This window comes from Podarcis liolepis (genome assembly GCF_965112155.1).
Source record: "Podarcis liolepis genome assembly, chromosome: 2".
In the NCBI taxonomy this organism is placed as follows: domain Eukaryota; kingdom Metazoa; phylum Chordata; class Lepidosauria; order Squamata; family Lacertidae; genus Podarcis; species Podarcis liolepis.
The window spans coordinates 23,318,406-23,334,683 of NC_139555.1; the positions used below are offsets into that span (position 1 = coordinate 23,318,406).

At 38.6% G+C, this 16,278-nt stretch overlaps 1 protein-coding gene across 6 annotated transcripts in view; it reads left to right on the plus strand.

Annotated features, from left to right (window-relative positions):
- HELZ (helicase with zinc finger) overlaps positions 1 to 16,278 on the plus strand; it is a 122,662-nt gene that overhangs the window by 78,868 nt on the left and 27,516 nt on the right. For all 6 annotated transcript variants that reach the window (XM_083489786.1, XM_083489784.1, XM_083489789.1 and 3 more), the window contains 6 exons: positions 1,006 to 1,153; positions 2,893 to 3,076; positions 4,395 to 4,623; positions 6,997 to 7,201; positions 12,159 to 12,210; positions 13,613 to 13,815. In XM_083489786.1, coding sequence (XP_083345912.1) covers positions 1,006 to 1,153; positions 2,893 to 3,076; positions 4,395 to 4,623; positions 6,997 to 7,201; positions 12,159 to 12,210; positions 13,613 to 13,815 — 1,021 coding nt within the window. The remainder of the gene's footprint in view (positions 1 to 1,005; positions 1,154 to 2,892; positions 3,077 to 4,394; positions 4,624 to 6,996; positions 7,202 to 12,158; positions 12,211 to 13,612; positions 13,816 to 16,278) is intronic.

Here is a 16,278-nt window from a genome sequence, read left to right on the forward strand (position 1 = left end):
GCGTTGTGTGTGGGGGGAGGTCAAAGCTCTCAGCAATCATAACGGTTCATATGATAATTAATTAATTTTGATGTTGCAATGCCATAAAGAATCTGGAAAGCTCCAGAGAATTCTGCACAAGATTCATAGTGTGCTTAAAAGCTAAAAAGATGCACATGTGTTCCATATCACCCATCATATTCGCTTTTTCTTATCTTAAACATCATGCCTTATTAATGTGTACATTTTAAATACCCTTTAATACAAATTTAGTTATCAGTGTCTTTTGTCTCTTGCCCTTTGTAATATATCAGACTCTCGTCTTAGGTGCTCTGTGTTCAAAATACGTTTGAATATTGTATCATAGACAGTAGACTCATTCTCACTGGATAGGAATAGATTGTTCATCCTAATTTATATGTAGAAACACCACTGAAGTTAAATTAATCTGTCCAATTATTATTTTTAAAAGTTGGCACTCCGCAGCCCTGATCAGGAACAAGTTTTACAGAAACCCCACCTTCTTGTTTTTGCGTTTATCTTCCACGGCGGGAAAAGGAAATTTAGACACATGAGGATGTTCCCTTTCTGTGACACTGTATGCTTTACTTCTGTTTCTGTAAAATGGGTTGGTTGCTACCTAGCAACAACACCCTGCTTCCTGGGGCAGGAGAATGAAGGAACAGAGTTCTCTTTCCACAGGGACAGGGAAAAAGGAGTGCAAACTGGGAAAGAAGCTTTGGCTGCCTGCTCTTCATCCTCATTCAGTCTTTCTGTGGGAGAGGCATAGAAGTGCACAACGGCCTATATGTCATTTCTTCCTCCTCTTTTGCCATCCCCATACTGTTCTTGGGAAGGAGCCGTTTTTCATTGTAAACCTTCTTCTATTTATTTATTTATTTATTTATTTATTTATTTATTTATTCATCCATCCATTCATTCATTCATTCATTCATTCGTTTGGTGTTGAGTTTTTAAAGCAGCACATAGCTTCCATGTTTTACTTTGCGTTTTACTTCGTTGCAGTTACACATCTGAACTTTTCTATGAGGGCAAATTGATGGCAAGTGGAAAGCAGCCAGCGCACAAGGATTTCTACCCGCTGACTTTCTTCACGGCACGAGGAGAAGATGTACAAGAAAAAAACAGCACTGCTTTTTACAACAATGCAGAGGTAGCACTTTGGTTTCACCTTTAATTGCTTTCTCGATAATCATAATTTTCGCTCCACTTAATCTGTTCCAGAAAGTGTTTTTTTTTTGTAAAGAATGACTTGTTCTTTGTCTTAGTCTAAGACCCAAAAAATAGAGTGTGCTTGCTTGAAAATTAGTATGACTTGTCCCTAAAAGCAAGGACCTTTTCACATGACCCTCAAGTCACACACTGTTCTGAATTTCAACCCATGATGAGGTGATGACAGTCGTATCATAAGGAAGTGCCAATTGGCCTTTTGCATGCTAGTGCATGAGTGTTTTTTGGCTGTTTGGCTTTTTCATTTGGCCACCTCAAGTTGTAGCATTTGCTTGAAGAGGCATGGGATATTTGTAGATCTTAGCCTCTATTAGTTTTATATAGCTAGGACCTACAAATTATTATCCAGAGGTAGATGAATACATGCCATGGATTGGTAATGTTGCCCTCTTGCGGCTGAAGACAGGAAATTCAGACTGTTCTTGGTTATTGTGTGTCATTGGTGAAATCCTTGCTGTATTCCCACAGCAGAGGTTTTTAGTGTTCATGGTTTAGTGTTTTTATTTCCCAGTAGCAGGATGTTACAAATAAGTGAAGGGGAACCTGTGACCACTCAACCCACACCCAGATAAACTAAGTAAGGTCAAGGCACTTAAAAACAAACAAACCAGAAACTTTGTTTTCACTCAAAAGAGTTTGTAGTTTAGCAGTTACCTTTATAAGGCACAATACTTTGTTTGAAACAGACACTTTTAACAGTGATGTTTAATAACTGTGGTAACTCAGTACTTACACAGTGCCATGGGACAGAGAAATCCTTTCTAGGATTGCTTTTCTTTTACCCTATCCATAAAACCTCCAGCCTCTCCTTTAATCTCATCCTTCCCCTTAGCTAGGTTGAGCCCAGTCTGCCTTCAGATAATCTAACTCTGACTGGGAACCACTTCACAGCCTGTTCTCTCTAATGGATAAAACCTATGTGAGTCTACAGTTTAACCAACTCTCACGGGTTTGTATAAGGATTTGTGTGGCTCATGTTGTGGAGTGGCACCTGAGACAACCTGGAAAATGATCAACTGGTACTTGGTGCCTCCGAGTTGTTGTCCTCCTCAGATTTCTCAAGTGCTACTTCAACCCACCCATTTGCAGGCACCTGTGAGAATTTGACAACTTACAGGTTGGTATGTGATTGACAGGCCACAATACTGTAGTGTCGTGTTACAAAAACAATCTGTGACAAATGTGTGCAGCTTTGTGCAATGTTCTTTCAGTGATTTTGAAATAAAGACAGTTGTATTGACCCATAAAGAGGCCACCTGCAGTGTCCTGTGACCCATTAATATGCAGTGTTTGGTGTGTGCTATTTCACATTTCAAAGTACTGTATGAAGAAAACAAATCTGTAGTGAAAAATGAAAAATCCATAAACAGGCATTAGCATTATCTAATTCAACAAGTGACTGTTAGCTTTAAGTAGCTTAGGTTCCTTACTAATTTCATGAGCCCTTCTAATAGCTTATGTAAAGCAATTATGGATACAGTATCCATCATTGTGGTGAGACACCTACAAACTATCGTGTTAAGATCATGGGGGAGGATCATGAAAATATATATGCTTCTGTTAAAACCTCTTTTGAAGTACAGTATTAGATTTTACCCAAATTATTTATACCAGACCAGAAAAAGCCAGTGCTTAGCATGATTTCCCCTCCTCCCCTTCAAGGTGTTTGAAGTTGTAGAACGTGTCGAAGAACTGAGGAGAAAGTGGCCTGTAGCCTGGGGGAAACTGGATGACGGCAGCATAGGTGTTGTAACACCATATGCTGATCAAGTGTTCAGAATTCGGGCAGAGCTTCGGAAAAAAAGATTGTCTGATGTCAGTGTTGAAAGAGTGCTAAATGTTCAGGGTAAGTAGCACCTGTATATCTAAGGATCTGTGAACTTGGCAGAAAATCTGAAATGACCTCAAAGTTGTCAGCAGCTTACATTACTTTATCTGATGTTTTATTTAAGTTGCAACTCTAATAGCTGTTGAACATAAAGCAGCTTTTACTTCATGTTTGTACCTGGCGATAATAAAAGAATTTATGTAATTTAGATCGTAGTTACAGTTAACGCATAGCTAAATATATAGGAAATACTATTCCAACATGGTCTGCAAGTTGTAACTGCTGTATGGTGTCAGTGTTAAGCAGGGATTACAATTTATTGCCAGATAGTTCCCTGTCGCTGAATACCAAATCAGTAACTCATTTTTTTGTGTAACTGCATGGGACATGATCCCCAGTCCTATCTGTAGAGGGCTTTTCTATTTTCCCCTACAAGGGCACATACAAACACGTACACGGATTCCCATTTAATGTGTAGATTGTTCCTCTGCTAAAAGAAGAAAATTTGGAAGCCTCTACATGTCTGATTCTCCATGCATGCATCATATTCTGCAAATATTGTTGTGCATTGACATGGTATTTTATGAGTGGGTGGCTTATAAATATTTTTATAAATAAAAAATATACTAGAACAGGGTGACTGGCATGTGGCCACCCAGTTATCACTTCCTCTGACTATTGGCCATGGTGGCTGTAGGTGAGGGGGATTATATAGTTCAGCAACATTTGGAGGGCCACAGATTAGCAACCCCTGTTATTTCTTGGGCTCCAGCTTCATAATGGTTTTAGCCTTTTCCTGAAAATGGATTCACAGACATAGCTCTGTATTCCTATATGGAGTCCTATGGTTGAACTCTAAATTAGTATATTCCTTTGCAGTTTCACAGACTAACTAATTATTGTGAAGATTAATTGATGGGGCAGTAGAAATTAACGACCGCAGCCAAATTATCACTGTTAACTGCCCATCTTTTACCAACTTAGAGGGGTTTAATGGCTAAGATTAATAATGGAGATTTTTTTTTCTTTCTAAAAAAAAGATCTGTGAACTTAATGTCACACACATTTAATAGATGTTACTGGTGAAACATAAAGGGTATAAAGCCAAAAAAGATCAAGCATAATTACTGCTAGAGTAAAAGATGAAGACTTTGACCTGTAAACGATTCTGGCTATTTCTAATGCATTTTCAAATCGTTTAAACTCTTCTTCTTCTTTTTTTTTTAGTACAAAGCTTTTTAGTTGAGCACTAATCATCCAATTGCCAGAATTACATGGTTGTATGTCCAGCAAAGAAATTGGCTAAAATTATCTCAGACTTTTCCCTCTTCTTCAGGAAAGCAGTTTCGAGTGTTGTTTCTCAGCACGGTACGAACACGGCACACATGCAAACACAAGCAAACACCAATAAAACGGAAGGAGCATTTATTGGAAGATTCAACTGAAGACTTGGATTATGGTTTTTTGTCCAATTACAAACTTCTCAACACAGCCATAACAAGAGCGCAGTCCCTAGTAGCTGTGGTGGGAGACCCTATTGCTCTGTGTTCCATTGGAAGATGCAGGTACACCAAATGTGGGCTGTGAACAAACAGTGAATAGGACCGATGAAAACTTTACTGTGTATTTGGCAATGGACAGTTGGCCTGTAGTTAGAAAATAAATCCATTGCCATGCTGATATGTGTGCTGTTCCCCACTAGGCTGGTTTTTGCTGACTTTCCAAACCTACTCAGATATTTTGAGGCTTAGAGAAAGCAGCATCCTTGACCCTCTGTCTCTCCTGGCCTGTAGTTTAGGGCCTATCATTAATACCTAAGGGATTGCCATATATTCTACAAGTGTATATGCTCCAACAGCGCAATCTGGGCCTAATCCTGTGCATAGATTCCTGGCAATGAGATCTAAGTCAGCAGCATTTTGCTGATAAATTAATTAGCAGCAGTAAGTGAAAGGCAGAGCTGATCTATACACATTATAGATAATACACATCATGAAGCTCTTTCCTGAACTGTACAGCTTCAGACTTCAGAAGGAGGTAAAATAGTTTGAACCTGCCTTGTTCCAAAGCTTAATAACTATAATTTCCCAATCTGGCCTAAAAAGCAAAGGGACAGACCTTTGTAACGCTACACCCTAGTTTATAATCTGGAGAGCTAGACTGAGTTAAACCCCATCTTTTTACTTTCTGATTTCCATAAGCCAGAACAGAAACAAAAGGGCCGGAATGACATCAGAGCAACTGAAAGACTTTTGGTTCTGTTCATTCATGGCAACCAGGAAGCTATATGGTGCTGTTTTGTCCCCAAAAGGATGAAGTCCAGTGCCTAGGATGGAGCCTGCATACGAAGTAATGGCTTGCAGGTTCATCTCTCTTCTCTTAGGGACAGGAGCACGCCGGGAGAAAGTAACAGGGGTTTACTCTTTAGTAACAGTTTCACAAACTAACAAATCATAGGCAGGGGTATGTGCACAACATTTGAAAAGATTAATCTGTACCTTTCTACCTCCTCATTCTCTCCCCTTCCCTCCCGAACTGAATGGCCCAGTTCAGAAGATTGTATCTTGAGATGCACATGAGGCATTTGCTCACATTTGGAGTCTTGTAGCTTCTCCCTTGTATGAGATGCAGGGCTCCATGTGTGAGAAAAAGGCTCATGCATATCTCAGCTTACTGTTTCAGAGGTGTGGCATTCGAGTAAGAATCAGGAGCAGGACTGGGTTAATCAGCAGCTGTTTCTCCTTTGTGAGGGGAGAACACGAGCGATAGAGTATGGGAGATTTGTATGCGAGAGCGAGGGGAACCATAGATCTTTTTCTTGGTCTCATGGAAGCAAAAATATGCTTGCAGATACAGTTTCTTAATATATATATTTACATTTTTAAATCTTTTATACAATAGCCTAAGGGTTTGTTTGTGGCAGAAATTTAAATTATCACCATTAGAAAACTGCGGCCTCCATTGAAGGGATAAACTGTGGTCAGTGAGAATTTACTGGGAAAACACAAATGGAAGAGAATTCAGTAATCCCTCTTTCCTTGCATGAGATCTTCATTGTAGGGTGAAAACTGGGAATGTGCTTTCATTTCATACCAAATACATTTGCACAATGGCATCATGAAATAGAAGCTTTATGTTTACCTACTTTGTCCATCTATCATAAACAGATTCTATTCAAATAATGTCATTTAGATGGGTTGCATATTTTAAAAAGCATATATATTTAAGTGAACCTCAGTTTTAGATTATTTCTCCATCACACACACAAAAAAATGTTTTTAGCATGCCTCTCTTTTCTTTCTGTCAGTTGTAGATAACATCCTGTTGAAAAGTACTGCTGGAGGATTCAGGCATACTTTTCATTAAGTTAAACAGGATTATAAAGGAAATGACTTTTTTTGTTGTTGCCACTTACTTGGGAGTAAACCCTATTGAGTTCAGTAGCGCTTAATTCTGAGTATACATGGCTAGGGCTACACTGAAAGTGAGGCACAAATCTGTTGTAATAGCTATAAAAATGAAATATGTCCATATATTCATTAGATTTTTTTAAATGCTAAAAACAGCTTAGATGGGTCTGTTTGGCACTTGTTTCTTTTAAGATAAGGAACATGTTTCAATTGTTACAGTCCTAGTACAAGTGTGCAATTTCTGAAGTGTCTACTAGCAAAGGCAAAAACCTTATAGGAGTTCTGGCACTAAGTCTTCTGTGACATAATATGTTTTAAGAAACGCTGTCAGTAAACCTTCCTAATGGTTGAATGCTGATGTTTATTATTTTAGAAGCATGCAATACTAGGTTGTCTCATAATCAAATAATACTGGATTCAAAGTGACTGATGGAAGCGTAGCAGAGTACTGGGTTCAAGGCTTAATTTGTAAAATTTGTATGTAGCAAACAAGCAACTTAGGTATTCTTTTTCTTTTGGTTTCTTTAGGAAATTTTGGGAAAGGTTTATTGCCCTTTGTCATGAAAATGAAAGTCTTCATGGTATCACATTTGATCAGATCAAGGCTCAGCTGGAAGCTTTGGAGTTAAAGAAAACCTATGTATTGAATCCACTGGCTCCTGAATTTATTCCACGGGCGTTGCGACAGCAGCATTCATCACACGCTAACAAACCACAGCAGTCACCCCCAAAGGTAAAGTTTTACCTGGAACAAAGCTATTAAGAGCTTGCAAGGCTCGATAGGGGGAACCTGTTGAGAAGTTGTATGGCTGCATGGGCAAAACTGGTAGTTCTGTTTCCCTATGTGAACAAAGAGTAGAAATGATACTGGGCTGAGGAGTTCCTAATATGACCGGGTGTGTTAAAATTGTTGGCATGTACCTGCCTTGAGAGGCAATGGAGTGCGCCGCCAGGGATGAAGTCAAAACTGCTGTAATAACAGCACTTGACTGACCTCCCCGGGGCGGAAGCCTGGGCATTGTGTATGGAGCTCCTGGGCTGCACGGATGACAAGGCCTTACTGATGTGGTTCCAAGGAAAGCAGAGTAATAGGTTTGGCACCAGTTTGGCTGCAGTAGTTGCTGGAAAGAGATGTACAAGGGACTCCACTCCGGCTTTGTGTAGGGTCCACTCCTTAGACTTTTCTTCTTCCAAAGATATCCCACAAGGCAGTGGAGGTTTAGGATCAGAGTATTCCTTTTCCTAGATGGGCTACTTTCCCAGGTTGACGATCGGCATCCGCATCACTTCCATCTATAGCATGTACAGAAACCACCTTCTTGAACCATTGGACCCACTATTGGTCTTAATGGCTCATTCCGCCAGAGCCTGTTTTTACATGCAGGGGTTTGAGACCCATCGGCTATCCTCACTTGGTTTAGCCAGCCAGTCAAAGCCGTTCCCGGGGGGTGGCTGCTGTTGCATGCTGACAGCTTCTAGGAGCCTCCCCCACAAGAGGTACTACTCCTCCCCCCTTTTTTAAAAAAAATCATTTTTATTGATTTTCCAATAAAAAAACCCAATCAACATATCCGCATCATAATCTTATGAAAAACAATAAACTAAAATTTTAAAAAACCACCAAATTGCATTCCAAATTGTAATTATTAATTTTTCCGGGCTCCCCACATTCTGGACCTCTGAAGCATATCTTCAAATCTTCGTTCCTGCCTCTTCTCGGTACTGCCCCTCCCTTACCATCACATACACACCCTGTGTGTTAAAATAAAGTTGTTACTACATAATAGTTTTTTGCTCCAGATATAAAGCAGCTATCTAAAATGTATGGGCAATAAGTCAGCCAAAAGCTGTTAGAATTGATGTGAAAAGTATAATTCAGTACTTTACACTTTGCAGGAGATGATACTAATAACAATGGTTACTTGCAGCCTAGAAAACTGTTACAGTGCAGAATTCACTTACCATTTACTCATTATTGCACTGGTATAGTGTTCTTCAGGAAGCCAAACATATTTATCTAAAAGGCTGTAACAAAAAAATGCTCCTATGAGAATTCATAGTGGCAGGAATTGTGAAAACCATACAATTGCCCTTCCTTGTGTTTATGAAGAATAATATTATATTCTATATTTAGTTGTCAAGGGTATTAATAAGATTTATTACTTGACCATGTTTGCTGGCATAATTAAAACGAGTTGTATTAGATCCTTGGAAAACAATCCCATTTTACAAGAAGGCTTCTCAAAATGTTATGTTTTTGTCACAAGTTAACATCTACATGAAAACTTCAAATTCATACTGTTTTTCATTTACATTTTTTAGATTTTATTTGATAGCGCAGAAAGGAATATCTTTTGTGAACCTTTCAAAAAGAGTTATTATATTTAGAAATACTCATTTATCAAAATTCATTATTTTCTGTAATATAATGAAGGTTTTAAAACCTATTAATAATGCTTTGAAATAATGCTAGGAAACTGCATGTCCAAAGATTGCTCTTCATTTTCAAGGTCCATATTAATACAATTTCCATTTCTGCAGAAGTTTCAGTAAGGTGTACAAGTTGGAACTTTGTCATGTTGGTTTTTAATTAGAAGATAGAATCTCATAATATTTCTGACATGCATTGTAACATAATAAAAACTGGTTTTCTGAGACGCAAAGAAAATTATTTTAAAGGGTACAGTTAGTCATGAAATTAGCTGCTGAAACCTACAATCTTCCCACAGACCTATTTTCTTTCTTTTCTCATTGACAGAGAAACAGTACACGAAAAGTACATGCTAAATGATAAGCTTTCAAGTTGTTAGTATACCTGAATTTTAACATAGAATCTGAGAGCCAAACTTGGATGTTATCTACACAAAAATATTTTCTGCAATAACAGAGAATGCAGGGCAGGGGTATTAATAGGATTGGCAAGATGCATGGTTTAGTTCTCCTATACCCATGAATGCCCCTTCCCATATCTAGACTTGTGTTACAAGTGGGAAACTTGCAGTAGGTTGATTAAGTCTGTTAACTAGCCTTCTGGGTTTGTGTAAAAGCCATGCTGTTACTGTATACTGTAATATATTTTAGATTTGAAGAAACAAGAAGAAAAGCTTGGAGCCAGAGTAGTGAAAGAATAAGTCTGTGTTTAAATGGAAGGTACAGTGATACCTCAGGTTAAGTACCGTACTTAATTCGTTCCGGAGGTCCGTACTTAACCTGAAACTGTTCTGAACCTGAAGCACCACTTTAGCTAATGGGGCCTCCTGCTGCTGCCGCGCCGGCGGAGCCCAATTTCTGTTCTCATCCTGAAGCAAAGTTCTTAACCTGAAGCACTATTTCTGGGTTAGGGGAGTCTGTAACCTGAAACGTATGTAACCTGAGGTACCACTGTATTCATAGAAACCATCTTGTGGTGTCTAGTCTTATATATAAATCTCCAATCCTACATTAACCAGATAACCTGCCAGGGTGTCACTACCATAAGAGTCAGAGTAGGGCTTTAGTTTTAATTAGTGTTCTAATTCCTGGAAAGGCAAGCCAGTGCTTTAAACCAGGGTTTTCCAAACTTGGTTCTCCAGCTATTGTTGGACTATAGTTCCTATCATCCCTAACTAGCAGGACCAGTGGTCAGGGATGATGGGAATTGTAGTCCAAAAATAGCTGGAGACCCAAGTTTGCAAAACCCTACTTTAAATGTTGCTGCACTCAGGTACCAAAGAAGAGTGAAAGACGTGTGCCAGGTAGTAATCTACAATCAAAAGAGACTATCTTGGCCCAGGTAGTAGTGACCTACTTATAAATGTGTAGCAAATCTAAACACAGTGAAATATTTGTAATATGAATTGTAGAATAATTTATCCCAAAATATTTCTTTGTAGCTGCAGTCAGCAAGTCAGAAAGAATCAAGCTGAATGTAGCTAAAAGTCAGAGCATGGTGGGTTAAAAATAAAAACACTTTTACTCACTTTTAAAATAAGTCTATTTGATCCAGAAATCGCTGCGAGACCACAGGCATAGAACTCTGCAAGGCTATTTTGAAGAGCAAAACTGCATTAAAAAAAATCACCAGGTGGTGCAGTGCTAGATGCAGATTAAACAATGAAACAAGGCAGGCTTTCAAATCCATTTGTTCACAGACTTGCTGTTTACATTTGGAAATAAAGCTATTTTAAAGTGACTGTGATAAACGTGGCAAAACAAATGTCAAAGTCTCTCTTATGGAAAAAGTTGTTAAGTAAACCATACATGTGTAAAGAAATCACAATACCAGATTAAATAATGTTTTAGTGTCTGGTCTTTGAAAATATCATTTGCTTTCTTAGTTTCTGAATACTAACAAACCATTGTCTTTGTCTAATAGGTAGTGAAACAGTTTATAATTTTTTCTTAATCCGTTTTATTTGTAGTTCACCTGTCTATAGGCAGAGTACTGATTAATTTGTTCAGATTGCTGCAAAATTGGATAGAATTTGCCTTTTTCCTGGGAAGTTCATGTTCTTAAGCATCAGTGAGTTTTCACATTTGATGCTTGGCCACATATTGATAAGCAGGCGTCAGTATCTTCTACACTATTATCTATGAACAGCAGATATATTGCTTATTTAGAAGATGGCTATGGATCTGAGGTTAGTTGCATCATGATCTCTGACTTCTATATTTGAGCCGCCTCTGACATAGGCACCCAAGATTATACTATTTGGCCATTGGTTTGTCTTGCCATCTGCACATATTCAGCTGTAGTCTGTAAATATGCTCAGAAAGTGAATAATAGTAGATATGTCTGCTCATATAATTGGGAGAATATTTTACAACAGTGTTCAGTTAGATACGTGTTATTGTTCTTTCATGTATTACCTGAGAGATTGGGCTGGCTGTGCTCTCTGTTGTCTCTGAGATATTAAATTGAGCACATGGAATTTTCTCTTCAGTTTCTAAAATGATTGCATGAGTTTGTATGGATTTACTTATACATTTATGAAATTTTTGTATAATCCTCAGGGCACCCCACAGTCCTATGAAATGTTAGGTTAAAATATAGTGTCTGACTGAGATCACCCAACAAGCATTGTGGCATAGCAGGAACTTGAACCAAATTGCAACATATAAGGACAATAAATAAAATTTTGTACAGTTATCTCTAACCTTGACCCCTTAGCATTGGGTAGATTCTAAATATTTATCAGAACTTTTGAAGTTTTGTCAGAAGTTTTGTCTTTTGAGGTTCTTCCTGAATAATATAATTATCTCATTTAATTAATAAAATCTAATTAATTCACTTTGGAGGAAAGCCCAAGTCAGTATTATTTCTTGTCTAGTGTTATAGTTACCTAGTTCTTACTGAAGCAGAACTAAATGTTTCATGATATACTAGTTTCACCTTCGAGTTCGCTTAATCACTTGTGCATTCAAAAGGCTAAATTTTCTAATTTATCACACTAGTTTCTAGTTTATTTAGAAAATATCAATTTCTCAGTTGCAAGCTTGTGACCTATTTCATTTTTATTCTTTCATTTTTGTGTAATACGTATAGCTTCTATCACTTATTGAGCCTCTGTGTGCTTTATAGAAATTAATATTGATATCTCAAGTCCACAACTCTCCATAAGCAGGGAGATACAGCTGGATACAATCTTTATAATTCATTTTAAACTAAGCTATATAGCTAGAATGACTTTATCGCTTTTTTTTTTTTTAAGGTGAAAGGCCACCACCATAATCAGAACGACCATTTTCAAAGTGATGGAATTGGTAAGTACCTGATGAACTATTGTTGGTGGGGATCATAGTTGATTGGTTTCAAATCTGCTTATTTTCTCAGTGGAAATCAATGTTTTTGGGTGGTGAGAGGGAGGGATCTCAGAATAAGGATCTATGGACCTGTTTGGAATGTTCCTCATGGATTGTCATAAGGAAGTGTTGTGCTTCCATACTCCCTCCCTCCCTCCCTGTGGGGATAAGGAATTAGTGACCAGATGAAATATCCCATAGCATTTGAGGCATCTTCCCTGATTCTCAGAAAGAAAACTGAAGGAATTTTAATTTCCCAGGATTGGTGGAGATCCAGAACACAGATAATAGAGGAACCCCTCAATTTGTTTCCTCTTGCAATGTGTTTACAGAGGGAGGAGTGGGGAATGACTGGGATCAAGACCCTTTCTGTCTTTCTCAGAGATCCTTCTAGTGAGGAAGGATAAAATCTGAATAGGCTATCAGTGTGTTTTAGTGTTTATGTCAAGCATATTGATTTATGGCCTTGTTTAAACCTGGTGGTTACTAGCGTGGCCCAGTTATCTTTATTATTATTATTATTATTATTATTATTATTATTATTATTATTATTTATTATCCTCATTAATACAGTGGTGCCTCGCAAGACGAAAATAATCCGTTCTGTGAGTCTCTTTGTCTAGCGGTTTTTTCGTCTTGCAAAGCAAGCCCATTGACGGATTAGCGGCTTTTAGCGGCTTTTAGCGACTTATCGTCTTAGCAGATAAGCGGATAAGCGGCTTAGCGGCTTAGAAAAAGGGGGGGGGAGGAGAAAACCCCGCAGGAACTCGCAAGACATTTTCGTCTTGCAAAGCAAGCCCATAGGAGATTTGTTTTGCGAAGCACCTCCAAAACGGAAAACTCTTTCGTCTAGCGAGTTTTCCGTCTTGCGAGGCATTCATCTTGCGGGGCACCACTGTAATAATTTTATTAGACTTTATAAAAAGAAATACAAAACTTAATCTCAGATGTCTTTTTTGTCTAACATTAATTTAAGTTAGATAAAAACATGACGAAAAGGAAAGAGAGAGAGAGAGAAGAAAAAAGATTGAAAAGAGCTTGGTATATTAGCAGGTTTTAAGATTAAACAGCAGAAAATGAAAATACTATCAAAGAATATGACAATAGAAGACCAGAAGGCTTTGATGGAAAAAACAGGGTTTCAAATCTAGCTTGATTATTAAAGTCCACATAATAGTGTAGCTAATTCTATAAACTCTGTACACATGAGAAAATAAAGACCTCGCTGAAATGCCAGCTGTATTTCCAACAGGAACCTACTTTTCCTACAAAGTATTGGGCAAATATTGACAAAGTATTGGGGAAAGTATTGACAGCCCTTAACCTTCACATCCATGTTGGATTTTTTTTGTTTATTTTCCAGTTCAGCCCAATCCTTCTGTTTTAATTGGAAATCCTATCAGAGCCTATACTCCTCCTCCCCCTCCTCCCCCTCCCTCTGGGCCTCATCCCAACCTTGGGAAATCTCCTAGTCCAGTTCAAAGGATAGATCCTCACACGGGGACAAGCATTCTTTATGTACCTGCTGTTTATGGAGGAAATATGCTCATGCCTGTGCCTTTGCCCGTAAGTATACCCTTTCATGTTGATGACATCCTCTTTAATTTGAAAATGCTTGTTCAGGGTTTTTTGGGGAAATATTACAATGCGCATATATATTCATAGAAAGTGTTAATTAACCACCACATTCTTCAAAGTTAGAACTACTTAGGTAGTGCCCAAGGCACAATGAGGTTACAAGCTGCAAACAGAGCTGCCAGATTTTCTGCTCAGGGCTGTGCTCATAGCAAAACCCTTCTAAGGCCAATTGTTTAACCAATAAATTTTACTTTGTTTTAATATAACAGTAACTGAAAACATTTAGGAGGTCATTCTGTTCAGACCAGGGGTCAGCAAACTTTTTCAGCAGAGGGCCGGTCCACTGTCCCTCAGACCATGTGGTGGGCCGGACTATATTTTTTGGGGGGAAATGAATGAATTCCTATGCCCCACTAATAACCCAGAGATGCATTTTAAATAAAAGGGCACATTCTACTCATGTAAAAACATGCTGATTCCCGGATCCGGCCCCCGGGCCTTAGTTTGCCTACCCATGATCTAGTATGAATTTGTCACCCCTTAATTGAACTTAACAAGGTTTACTTTGCAATGGGCATAGGACTGCAGTCTCCTGTGCAGGGATCAGCAAACTTTTTCAGCAGGGGGCTGGTCCACTGTCCCTCAGACCTTGTAGGGGGCAGGACTATATTTTGAAAGGGGGGAGTGAACAAATTCCTATGCCCCACAAATAACCCAGAGATCCATTTTAAATAAGAGGACACATTCTACTCATGTAAAAACACGCTGATCCGTGGGCCAGATTGAGAAGGCAATTGGGCCGGATCCGGCCCCCGGGCCTTAGTTTGCCTAACCATGGTTCAGTCTAGATGATCCTTTATAATATTTTTTGTTAACAAAAACAGAGCCATGTTAACTTTTTGTTATGAGACTTTTTCATCAGCTCTCTGGGAGCCAGTGGCAGAGTCAGCAGCTTTTAGAGGAAGAGAAAACAGACATGAAGCCCCTGCCATGGTCAACCCCTTCCCCGCACTGTTTCAGGAGTTGAAAAATGGCACCAAATGGGCTGCCCCCAATTTGCCTCCTGGGGATGCCTTAAACATTTCTGTTCCTGTTCCATCTATATACTTGAGGCCAAGCACCTATAATATTTTCCTGTTTCTTCCCTTGCTTTGGTGCCCCCATGCCCGCATAGGGAGAGGTCTGACACTCCTGGTTTTCAAAAGGACAAGGATAAGTAAATCAAGATTGCTCTGTGTTTGTATAAAATGCACACTCCATTTGATGGCTGTTTGTGAAATCCTGTTCATGACTTCTATTTTGGGGCTTGCTAGGAACTTCTATTTGGAGATATTCCTGCTCAGTCCATCTGGTACCATTTTTCTTTAACATAGCAAGACCATTGGCTTCCATTCATCTTAGATGCAGTTTTTCCCCCTAACTAGGTTACCAGAAGGCAGCATTTAATGGTTGCAGTTAAATGAAATATGAAGCTTAGCAGCTGCATCTTTGTAATGCAATCTTGCTTTCTATTAATATCAAACAAAAATAATCAAATATTTGTATTTTATTTAAATGCGATGTTAAAAGGCTGTTAGGTGGATGGGCTTATACATTATTACTACCTGTGTCTTTATACTTGGCGAGATATCACACAAAGAAATATATTCACAATTATTTGTGGTTCTTCTGATTTTAATTTTAAGGAACAGATGATTCAAGACTAAAGTCCATCTTTGAAAGTTTCAAAAGATTTTTAAACCACCATTTAATAAGATTGAAAGAATATTTTAAAGCAAATCTTCAGTGAACGTTTTTGTCTACTATCATTAGGGGCCAATGTAGATGTAATGCTGTTGGTTTGTTAACCATGGTTAAAAGACAGTAAGCTACCCTCTGGTATGTAACCTCCCACTGTTGTAGTTGCTCTTCAACAATATGAACCAAAGTCAAGGCTAACCAAAAGCTGTGCTTTTTTTCTAAAAAAAAATATGTAGGGGTACTCTCATTTTCCTACTCATATTGAAAAACTGCCCCTCAATGAGGCCAAACTTAGATTCACAAAACGTTTAGGGGTATGCATCCCCCTGCGTCCCCCCAGAAAAAAGCACTGACTAAAAGTATCCTTAAACCAGGATCCGAAACCCATTTTAGGCTGTGGGAAGAGAGAGCATGGGTTCCAAATCCTGGCTTCCCTATATACTAACCAGATTGTTTACAGCTGTACCACTTCACTGCCATATATATCAGCCCATACATCATCTGGTTCAGAAGTGGACAACTTCACCTTTTTGACTGTAAGCCTGAGAGCAGGGATTGCCTTGCTTTTGTTGATCGGCAGCCTGCTCCAAGAGCCTTTGTTTGACTGAAGAGTGGGGTAAAATTATTTCAATCAATTAAATAAAACTGTAATTTGGATTCTGTTAGGGGCTGCGCTACTTGTGTTATGACTGACCTAGCCAGAAGTAAAAC